The 12,257-nt window shown below is 32.7% G+C and overlaps 1 protein-coding gene, 1 long non-coding RNA gene and 1 pseudogene across 2 annotated transcripts; 2 read left to right on the forward strand and 1 right to left on the reverse strand.

Annotated features, from left to right (window-relative positions):
* Nucleotides 1–723: 723 nt before the first annotated feature.
* Nucleotides 724–3,473, reverse strand: LOC122601163 (annotated as a pseudogene).
* A 5,247-nt stretch (nt 3,474–8,720) lies between these two features.
* Nucleotides 8,721–10,400, forward strand: LOC122601226. Its single transcript, XM_043774010.1, has 7 exons — nt 8,721–8,837; nt 8,969–9,233; nt 9,329–9,425; nt 9,529–9,656; nt 9,775–9,853; nt 9,939–10,083; nt 10,173–10,400. Exons 1-7 carry the CDS (start codon nt 8,721–8,723, stop codon nt 10,398–10,400), a joined length of 1,059 nt encoding a protein of 352 aa, XP_043629945.1.
* A 396-nt stretch (nt 10,401–10,796) lies between these two features.
* On the forward strand, nt 10,797–11,128 carry LOC122600417. Its single transcript, XR_006324047.1, has 3 exons — nt 10,797–10,864; nt 10,946–11,014; nt 11,107–11,128. It is a non-coding gene; the product is annotated as an uncharacterized LOC122600417 (long non-coding RNA).
* The last annotated feature ends 1,129 nt before the right edge of the window (nt 11,129–12,257 follow it).

Genomic DNA, 12,257 nt, shown 5'->3' on the forward strand with positions numbered 1-12,257 from the left:
TAGCTAATCCTCTAGCAAACAATTAGGAAATGAAATCCTAAATATTACCAACCAAAAGTAGTGATAGCTATTTGCTTAGATCTATGTTGTGGTTAATTATTCTTTTTCTTCTTCTTTGTTGTTTGGTTTCATAGATCTATATATATATTTGGATTTTAATTGAAAATTCTTGAATTATAAAATATAAATTTTAATTTGATAGAGTTATAAATATACAGATGGCAGATGTTCATAAATATACATAAAGAAATGAAAAAATAAAGGAACAAAACAAAGAGTGTCAAAAGTCAAAAATACCCTCATGTGTAAAACACGTGACGGAGTTAACGGGTGAGAGAAGACGTCCGTTTGTATAAAGGATCGGATGTGATCCTTATCCTTCCCAAAAGGACTGCCAGTGTCATTTCAGATAGTTAAGGACGGAACTTGATTATTAGGGTAAACCACAAGGACGATTTCGGCCGTTCACTCATTTGTAAATTTCTGAAACTATATATTAGAGGAGTAATTGATGACGAATAATTTCTGAAACTATATATTAGAGGAGTAATTGATGACGAATAAAACAGTCATGAATATATGATGTTTACCATATTGTAGTTGATACACAAAGCAAATGCAAATAGACATACAATATCGATAGAGGAATACCAGATTCTAGATTCTAAATTTAAACACATGAGGCAATACATACCACATGAAGCCTATATTTATTTGTGGATATCAAAAAAGAAAAAAAAATAAAAATGGAAGGAACTCTTCCCAATTATCGGACCACACTTTTGGATCACGTCCAAATGCCCAAAAATTTATCAGAACTCTTGTATTCTTTGGTATATTGTAACCGCTAATCACAATATCCTCGACTGATTGATGAGGAAGCAACAATGGAGCAACTGGATAAAGCCGAAAAGTTTCCGTAACTACCATATGTAAGTAAGTTAGTTTTGTCAAATCTGTTTCTTCAACCAACGGCTTATCTCCAACCACGGTCTTTTAACTCTTTTTGGAGCTTGTTCATTACCCTAAGGTATTTGATAAGAAGATATAAGATCCATTCAATAGATGTTTTGGAAGTATCAATTGCACCAACTACCATATCAAGTAAAATGGCTTTCATGGTTGACCTATCAAGTGTGTAAGATAGGTCACCATTGTGTTTTAATTTGTGACAAGATTATGTCAATGAAATCAATTTCATCAGGCTTTTGAGGCCCAACAAGATGCCAGTTTTCATGCTCCATTATAAGTATATCAAACATATCATCAATTTCCTTGCTTAACGAATTATTGTGTTTGCTGAAGCCCTGCACATTTTACTCATAATCATGGATGTATAATTTATCCTAGAGTAAAATCTGGTAGTTCACAATTTAAAGGTTTATTGAAAATCTGGTAGTTCATTATTTAAAGGGTTATTGAAAATCTGGTAGTTCATTATTTAAAGGGTTTATTACTAGGAAATGTAACTAATTATGATCAATGTCTAATTTATGTCTCATAAAATGTTTATTCCATGTATGTTTTTAAATCCAATAATCCGGATTTGAAAGTTCATTACATAACTAGACATTTTAATATTTTTTTACATAGCACAGACATTTGGTTATAGTTATCATTACATGAACAAAAACGGATACAGTGTGAGCAACTGTACCACCCTATTTTGGTACAATCTAAATTTTTTACCCCTAAAAAAATGATGAGTTGATTGCAAGATTGGTCCCTGTGGTTTACACACTTTTGTAACGGGGGTCCCTTTTCAAGTATTGTTGTAATGGGGGTCCCTATTTTGAGAATTTTTTACAAGATTGGTCCCTTTTTAACAGAATGATTAACGAGTATCGTTAAGTCTGCACATGACGGTCACGTGCAAGGACAAGATCATCTTTTCACACAATTCAAATACCATTCTTGAAACTTTTATATATATCTATCTTGATATTTTTATTTTGTTTCTTCATCTACCTTAAAATAAAAAATCATAATCTACCATTAATCTTTATTTTGTGTGTCTTTTTCAACCTGGGACAATGTATATCCATCTATCTCTCATTCACCACACAAAAAAATAAGTGTTTATTTCTTGTCCTTCATCTTCATTATTATTGTGAATATAAATACTGGGTTTGGTGTAGCAAGAACAAAAAATCTCCTCCTAGTAAATGATAGTATATTATTGTTCTGGGTGGATACCATTTTGGAGATTTAAAGAATATTAAAAGAGATGGGGGTGTTGTAATATTGAGCAACAACTACAAAGCTGTCATTTCTTTTTCTTTGACAGAAAGATATAGATATATAAATAGAGAAAGAGAGACAAGAAGATAGTGGGGTAAACATATACTCCTCCTCTTGAAGATTCCGGCCGGCAACCACTACAGCCACCGCTGGACAGCCGACGTTCCTGTCATGTTGCAACATATTAAATTAAAAAGAAGATAGAAACAAATAAAAGTTGTAAGAGTGGTCCTTGTTCTGTGTGAAAAGAAGATCTTGTCCATGCACATGATCACCACATGCAGACTTAACGATACTCGTTAATGAATCACCAATTTTGCAAAATATTCTTAAAATAAGGACGCTTATTGCAACGATAATTGAAAAGGGACCCTCATTGCAAAAGTGTATAAACCACAGGGACCAATCTTGCAATTAACTCAAATATGATAAAAATATAGTGAATGCATGCAAAACATTAGACTAAACATTCTCGCTTCGTCTCTATGTATTACCAACTTAAACATGTACGTCTAGCTAGCTATTTAGGATTTAACTTGAAGTAAGTAACCTGAAGATCAAATGGAGCTAATATGGGCACATAATCGGAGACATTAAACGTTCCTGTTAATTCCATGAATTTATCAACTATAGTCTTGAACGCAAACCTCTCATCATTAAATTTCTTCCCAAAAATCATCCTACACGGCATGCCTTCAATCAAAACCCCAATTGTTTCTCTCAAATTCACCACCTTACCCGTCCTTGATGCAACTTAATTTCAAGTCATCCACCATCAAAGAGATCTCCTCTTTTCTCATCCCAACAAAACCATTAACCTTTTTAGCACTTAGCAACTCCATTGTACAAAACTTCCTTACACTCCGCCAATATGGTCCATATTCTGTAAAAGCCATTCCCTTGTAGCCATAAGATAGGTCCTTTTCAGCTTCCGTTTGTGGACGAGAAGCGAAGATAGCATCATGGGTGGTCCCAAGGAAGAGCTTGGTGGCATTGGGTGAGGACAGTATTACAAATTGGACAGAACAAAGATGGATGGACATGATAGGACCGTACATTTGGGATAGTTTGTGGAGGGCTCGATGGGGAAGGGCTCCTAATAAGTGTAGGCTTCCGATGATTGGCAAAGGCGCCGGGCCAGGTGGTAGGTTTGAATGAGCACCTGAAAACCATCGCCTAAACAAGATAATTGCAATGAGAGGTATGAGTATTGAAAGTGTAATAGAATACATGTTACTAGTTTACCTGTCATTATATATAATGTGAAATTAAGTCACTTGGTTTTCATTGCAAATGATAGAAAAAGAGGCTTGCCATGAAATTACTTAGATAATGACTTTCATACTAAATGAATTGTACATGGGATAGGACCACTTTCCTACTCAACTTATACCATGTTTGGCTTTGTCAAACATATCATTTCCTAAATAATAAAACTTACTATGTTTGGCTTTGTCAAACATATCATTTCCTAAGTAATAAAACTTACTGCCACTATATATATAACACATTGATATATAATTACTAAACTCATTTTAATTAACCTGTTAAGGACATGACATGATAAAATACTTAGACACGTTATAACTTACATACTAGAATTAGACGTACTCTAATTAAAACATAACCATAAAAGACCTATTAATGTCAAGATTATCCAACATGCCGAACTTTTTTCAAATAAGGCATAAACGTACAATTGATGTTGCGGCCTTTTAAAAATATATATATATACCAATCTTTCTGGTACTGTTTTGTTATTTGGCTCCTAAATCGCCATCAGCGTCATTATCTTAAGATTGTAACATATTTAGTAGTATTGAATAGTGATTTTCTTGTTGAATTGAAAAGGAAATATGCAAAATAAACAAAATATATTATTCCACCGATGCACGTCGTTAATACAATGATAGCTACATCTGTACATATATGATTAGTGGTTGATGCACGTTGTTTGTACGATGATAGCTATACATGTATCTGTTGGATTAGGTGTCTAAGCTGTAACTATAATTGATAGAAGTACAGGCATTTTGAGTTGCCCTCGAGACTCAAAATTAGTAGAAGTGATAAAAGAGAAGAAAAATTTCTTTTGAAAAATTTGTCCCACATCGGTGGGATAGGATAACCAAGGAGGCTATCCAAAGCTATGAATAAAGTCTTAGGGATTCATTCTTTTTTGGGAAAATGATTTATGATGTTAACATCATCTTTGTTGGATGATGTTGCTCTCACAAGCTCACTTAAATCAATTTCTACATGTCAAAAAGCCCCCATGATTTTAATGGTTTGTGAGAGCAACATTATCCAACCAAAATAATGTTAACATCATCCAAGTTATCCCCTTCTTTTTTAGCACATTCTTGGGTTGATTATTCGCCTCCTTCTTTCTCCCTCTTGGAAGAACTCTTCTATAGTTCATTCACATTTAGTTAATTTTTTGAGTCGTCGGGTGTGATTCCATTAGTGACACGACATTTGTAGTGCTTGCTTCCAAGAGATCCAGAGGGATAATTTTAGCTGTTTACTATAACAACTAAAAGGTATGTAATCTTATTTATTTATTTTCTTTAGTAAGTTTTGATTATTTACTAGCGTATTATGGCTCTTATTTTATATTCATAGTTATAGGTTCAATTGTGAAAACATAGATCATGTTTTAGGTTGCATGCTGCCTTAAAAGTTTAAGTTAGTTTGTAATATCTAAAAAACATCGGTGTCTATATGATTAGTGGTTGTTGCATGTTTTTCATACAATCATGTTCATATTTATACAACATACAAAACTAAAATGTTCTTAAAGATATTGATCAACATTGCTAAAAGTATGTGAAATTTCGAAAACCCGACTAACTGTCTTTGGATCATTGAGCCTGAATCTTTGAGCCTGTAGAGTCGTACACAATAGAACATCTATAATGTTTAATCATAATGTTACAGAATAATAAATGTGATTATTTACTCTCTTTATGTGTGTCGAACTCATTAAAAGAAAAACACCGAAACCCTAAAACTGTTTTAGGTTAAACCTAAATAGTTTTTGCAAAAGGTTTCTTGTCTTTTGTGTTTTTTAAGTGTTTCGAATACCCTCTTTTAGAAGGGTTTTGAATTCGACTAACCACTTCAAAGGAAGTCGAATTTGACTAGGGTGTTTCTAAAGGGTTTCGGTTGGTTGTGGTCGTAAGCTTAAAAGTGTTTAGCAGATCCTTGGTTGAAACATTGTTCGTGTATTCACCCTTGGAGGATTTCTACACTTGGGATCTTGTTTCTGAATATTCTATCTTAACGAGGAATCTTCACTACCGTAACGAGGTTAGTTTGTATTTATTTAAGTTACTTATATTGCATACATGTGTATCTTGGCAAGGGGTATTAAATTCTAGAAATAATAGTTTATTAACGCACTCTGTTTAAATGGTTATTAATAAAATACAATATTATTAATTTTGTCACTAAAATCGGGTTATTTGACAACTCATTTATGTTATTCCGTAATAAAATCCCAACAAGCATATGTTCACACTTAGTAGATATAATCATTTATACAAAAGTGCAAATCCATAATTGAGCATTTTCACATTTATACTCATTTTTAACAAAAACTAACATGTTCTTAGAGTATAAGGGACATATATTCACTATGATTAGGGTCTGCCCAACTATTGAGTAGAGTCAAGCACATGCTTTGGGCCTACAAAACCGAAAGACCCCAAAATTTTGTAGCAGGTGCCTTTTATATATATCAAAAATATTAAGCGGCTAAAAAAAACTCACCTAAATAAAAAGGGTACGCAGCAGCCTCTGTCTCGAAGTCTTCATGTAACACCCCACTTTTGAACCCAAAAATGAAGTGTCACAATCAAATCTAATTACAAATACAAGAGTGAAAATGAGAGTTTTCTAGTAATGATTATAAATTTAAAGCGATCTTGAACCTTGATCTTCAATAAAATCTTTGCGCGAAAGCCACCAATGAATCTTCTTTATAATTCTTAATAGTGTACTTGCCGCATGGAAAGAAAATGCGGCTGAGCCTAATGCCTAGTATGCAGATAGAACAAAGGCAAATGCGAATATATATAGTATATGTGAACAATAAGGTATAAGATGTGAATCAAATAAGTATTACAATGACATATGAACGAAATGAGAGCGGAACTGAACTAAAAAGTCAAAGGGGTACGAAAGTCGGGTCCAAAATTCCGACGCTTGCATATCAAGTATGTTAGATATGATAAACACCGGCCGAAATTCCAACACTTGCATACGACAAGTATTGGCCGAAAGGTGCACATAGGACTGCAGATCCATATTTACCAAAGGTGAATAAGGAGTTGGCACACACCCCAAACACAATCCAAAACACAAACACAAACTAGGGTCACCCATACGCCCCATAAAACCATTATACGGCCAATGAAGAGGAGACGCCGTAACCGATCACAAACTGCTACGGAAGTGTCGCGCCATTAGTGCCACAATGACGTGCCTATGGTACCCCCATAGGTGGTTAATTGCCCGCATACCTAGAGTAGATAATCAAAGAAGGTCATAACAAAGGAACCAATAATTCATGTTTTCATAATATCAAAGGCACATATAACATGACAACAAATGAGCAAATATAGTGTTATTCTAAGGATACAACAACAAAGAGCACTAACAAAGATGCCATATCAGATAGATCATATCAATGAAGCAAATAATGGATAGAATCAAATAAGGCCATACAAGAAATACTTGTAGGCATAAGATATGACAAGAATCAAAGGGAAACCTTAAAAATAAGGTCAGATACGTACAATTATAGAACGCACAAGGAATTCAAATCAAATTTTGATATTTAAGTAAAATTATAATCCGTACAATTATATAACAAATAAAGTTTTGACATTTTAGTAAAATCAGAATCCGTACAGTTTTATAAGAAATAAAGTTTAAAACAGGAATCCGTACTATTATATAATAAATAAAGTTTAAAACCAGAATCCGTACCTCAATGATCTAAAACTTTAATTTTTTTTTAATGTTTTATTAATGATTAAGTTGTTAGTTAAAAAAAAATATATGATTTTATTATAAAATTCATATTTATGTTATTGCTTCTATATACACTAATGATATATAAAAAATATAGTGAGTTATTTTATATTATTTTACTTATTTCAGAAACGTGTCCCTACTAATTAAAGTATGTATAACGAATAAAAGATTCAAATTTGAAAAGTTATAAATTTTAAAAAATAATTACTCTAAAATTATAATATCACTCTGTTTATTTTAATTTGGTTGGATTTAAAAATATTAAAGTAAATATAGTCATATATTATTATGAGAAATGATAAATCCTTATAAAATAATATCTAAAAATCCTCATAACTATTGAATGAAGACATACAAAAAAAATCAGGGGTTGAGATTAGAAAAGATAATTAATGGAATCCACATGTCACAATTTTATAGTTTTAGTAGGATTAATTATTAAGCTAATTTTTTAAAAGATATACCATTTTTCTTTTTATATATGTTAATCATTGCTTTTAACCAATATTACTTAAACTATAATTATAATCAATTTAATTATATTGTTTTAGCCGTGCGGACATAATCTAGTCATCCTTCCTATTAAAGGAGGAAGGCTTTTTTTCCAATTACTTACGTGGCAACTAATTAGACTACTCTCACAATTGATTTTACCCTTTAATTGTAATTAAGTCCTTGGTTTTTAATTCCTGATTGCATTTTGCTCCTTATCAAAAACATATTCCAATCGTTTTTCCCCCTTTCCTCAAATTAATATTAATATTAACCTTAAATTGCAATCCTCCCCAGCTATCCCCTCATTCTCAATGTAAACCCCCTATCCCCTGCTTAATCTAGGATGTAAGTAAACAAAAATCGACGTCTACTTCGAGGTTATCTACTATGAGGTTAGTTTGATCTGCTTACTTTTGTTAAATATATAGTCCATGTTATGGGTGTGATCTGTATAGTGTTGTTTGTTACAATCTAGATCTTTATAGTGTTGTTTGTTACGATCTACATACATACGAAATATCTAATAATTATCCATATGATACCTAACAATCAGGAATAAAATATTATCGTATTATACCTAACAATCAGGAATTCAATTATTATCGGTTTGTTACGGATCAAATCAAGTATTATGCTATAATGTGTTTCTTAAAGTTCAAATCATGTCACAAGTTTTTATCCTATCATCTTTTTTAAAATTCAAATCCCGTTTTTTTAGATTACATACACTCACCAGATGGAATCATATTATCTTTTTGTTAAATTTTAAATTCAAATCCTGTTTTTTCTGGATTACATAGGCTCACCAGACAGACTATATATATATTCCCTTTCAACTTCTTGAAATTCACAAAGAATTCATCATTTTTTACTGATACCATTCCAACTTTCTGCATCCTATCTAATGGAGAGGGGTTACTCTTTGTTGTCCGATATCAACGATGCTAAAGATACTTGGCGTATCAAAGTTCGTGTCATTCGCATATATATGGACACAACCAGCATGGAATAATGAAAAAGAAGTCGGCAGTCTTGAGATGATACTTATAGATGAGCAGGCAAGCTTATTAAAGCTTCCTAAATTCCTAATATATGATTTGATTATGTCTTTCATTTTTCATTACTCCTAATGATATATGTGTTTTATTGTTTGATATATGTGTTTTATTGTTTGAAATGTAATTCATAGGGAAAAAAGATTCATGCTACCATTAAGAAAGCGATACCTAAATTCAAGAATATGTTGCAAGAGTTTCAATATTATCTGATAACGAATTTCAATGTTGGTGATGCAACATCAAAGTTCATGATGGTGGATAATGAATCCAACATCAACTTCTATCGCAACACAAGTATACGGAGCTGCACCAACCCTGTTGATTATGGGAACGGATTGACCTTCACACCTTTCTCTGACATTGCTAACTTTAAAGTTGTTACAAAGTTCCCTATTGGTATGTATATATTTTAAATTTTCAACAGCAAATAAATGTATAATTTCCATAATAGGATCCTGTAATAATGAATTGTTCACATATTTTTATGCAAGATATCATTGCGGAGATTGCTGCACGTGGAAAAATTGACAACTACACCAAAGATAATAAGGAAACAGTCCGCCTCCAGTTACACCTAACTGATTTAGAGTATGTATACGTTGCAAGGGTTAAATTTTTTTAATCAAATAATCAAAATACATCTTACTCTTCATATAATGCATTTGTACAATATTTTGTTTGCATAATACAGTGGCATTCTTTTGAATTGTACTCTATGGGGTGACTTTGCTACTCAAGTTGATAACTTTCTCAGTGATCCAAAGACTGTCGGTCGTGTTGTCATTATAATCCAACTTGCAAAGTTGCGTATCTGGAATGGTATGTTTATTTTTTATCGTAGCATAGCATTATTTAAAATTGTAGAAATGCTTTATACTTTCATATAATATATAGTATGTGTGTACTCACTCACTCATGGTTGAAAATTTTGCAACAGCTGAACCTCAGTTGGGTTATTGTTTGTATGGTACCCGTATTTTGCTAAACTCTGCAGAAACTGAAGACTTCAAAAATAGGTATTTATCAAAGTTTTACCGATAACCGTCTAGAATAGACCATAGAGAACACTTATTGTTAATTTTATATTTAATTTGTTTGAAGGTTGATTGCAAAGGATGGTGTTCGACCCTGTGACGTTACTTACAAAGTACCTTTCATACTTCAGGAGGAAGCTGTATCCGCACCTGCTGATTGGACTAAGCATATGGATAGGACTGATATTAATGAGCTTCAGGATATTAAGAATGTCAGTTGGATTTGTATTATTATAACTATAACTATTATTTAAACTTAGTTTTTGTGTGATAAAGCATGTCTATTTTGATGTTCTATCAGGATACCGTGTGTTTGGTGTACGCAACAATAAGAGCTTTGCAATCCGAACATAATTGGTATTATCTAGCACACAGGAAATGCAACAGAATTGCTCAAACTGTTGAAGAAGTTGATTTAACAAATGTTGATTACTTTAACACTGAAAACCATCCTTACCATTGTGAGAACTGTAAGGAATTTGTGTCTGATGTTCTGGCCAGATATTACCTGATAATTCATGTTATATGATGAGGTTTTACTTTGTTTCTTTGTACTACTAAAGTTGCATGCTAACTAACCCATATTTAAACTACGGTTAAAGGTTTCGTGTCCAGGTAAGGGTGCAGGACAATACTGGTACTTCATCTTTTCTCCTGTTTGACAGAGATGTCAAAAGCATAATACACACATCTGCCGATGAACTTTTGAGTAAAATGCAGAAGGTAAATTCCAAACTCTAATCAGTAATTCAATGTTTAATTGCTTCCTCTACTTTTAAAGGAACTTACACTTTTTCATAACTATTCATCTAGACCGACGATGTTGACCTCTTCCCTCAAGAATTGGATGCACTACTTAACAAGCATTGCCTCTTCAGGATCGAGATTAGTGACTATAACTTTAGGTATAAGTCCAAAATCTACGTTGTTCGTAAGTTGACAGATGACGATGAGGTTATTTCTTCTTTTCTGAAACGAGTTGAACTGGAGCAGGTACACCTTTCCATCAAGTTCAATTGCATTTTTAAGATTATATAACATATCTAAATATATTGCTCATCCCCTACCTACCAGGTTAGTATGTCTTTTGGAAATGTTACTGGGCGCGATGATGGTATACCTGCACATAATGTCTCAAACAAGGTGACATGCTTTGTAGTCTTTCATGTATACAACCATAGGATTGTGAAACTTTTAAAGTTGAATCTTATAACCTATGGTCTGACATTTTGTAGGATGTTGTGTCAATAACTGGGGAAAATGCTGGTGATTTGGAGAAGAGCACTGCTGATAGCCCCCCTAAGAAACATCCTGTTGAAGTAGTCGATGTTGATGCTCCTGGTGAGTGTTCCACCAGCAAGAAAAAGGCCAAGATCGACAATACTGATTGACTGATGTTCATTCCATCAGCTTTTTTCCAGTTTTAGACAGAATAAATGTTCTTCGTGCTTTGTTGAACACGTTTCCCATTTGTTTGTTTGATCTCGGTTGTGGCATTTTGGCCACTTTATATTTTTGTTTTTGGACAAATTATGTTTTTGTTATTTTACACTTTGTCCTTCAGGGTTTTTAGTTAAGCTGGATTTTATTTGGATGCTTTCAATAATGCAATAATCATTTGCTTCTATGTATTATGGTTTTCAGTTGTTCTTTTGTTTTCAAATGTAAACCATGTATTTTGGTAAACATTTTACTTGATTTTGTTTCTTTAAGACAAATACTTCAAATGTAGATGATGGATTTCTTAAATTTTTTTTTCATTAGCTGAACTGTGATGATTACCTAAATAAAAATTGTCCAGTTTTTTTTTTCATAAATCTAATTGACATTAATATCGATGGTTGCTCATTTATTAAAATAATAAACCCAGTCCAGCACAAAATCACCATGTGCTGTTGAAGTAGTCAGCAGCCCGTTTACCACTTCAGGTACATTGATTTCTAACGAATTAAAAATAATTCAACAATTTTCAAACCTATTTAACAAATTTAGCTATAATTTAGCCTGCTTCACATCTATAGCCTTTACATAGTACTAACAAAGTACATACATGTCATTTTATATAGCTAGACGCTCCATTTGAATGACTTCCATGATCAACAACCATGTGCAGTAGAGTAAACAACACCCAAAATAAAAAACCACTTCATCGGTGTGATAATGTTCATTCAAGGCCATCTTCTATTTCAGATAACCATGGGGAGTTCAACAATCAAAACTACCTGACTGATTTTCAATCTTCCAATCCAAATGCCGCACTTGCAAGAAAGAAGCGTAAACAAATTCTTCAAAAGAAGAGACAAACCAAGAAGATGCGTGTTACAAATCAAGTTATTGGCAGGACTTCAACACCTTCTCTACTCAATGACAATAACGCTATAAAGAC

Source organism: Erigeron canadensis, chromosome 1, assembly GCF_010389155.1.
Source record: "Erigeron canadensis isolate Cc75 chromosome 1, C_canadensis_v1, whole genome shotgun sequence".
In the NCBI taxonomy this organism is placed as follows: domain Eukaryota; kingdom Viridiplantae; phylum Streptophyta; class Magnoliopsida; order Asterales; family Asteraceae; genus Erigeron; species Erigeron canadensis.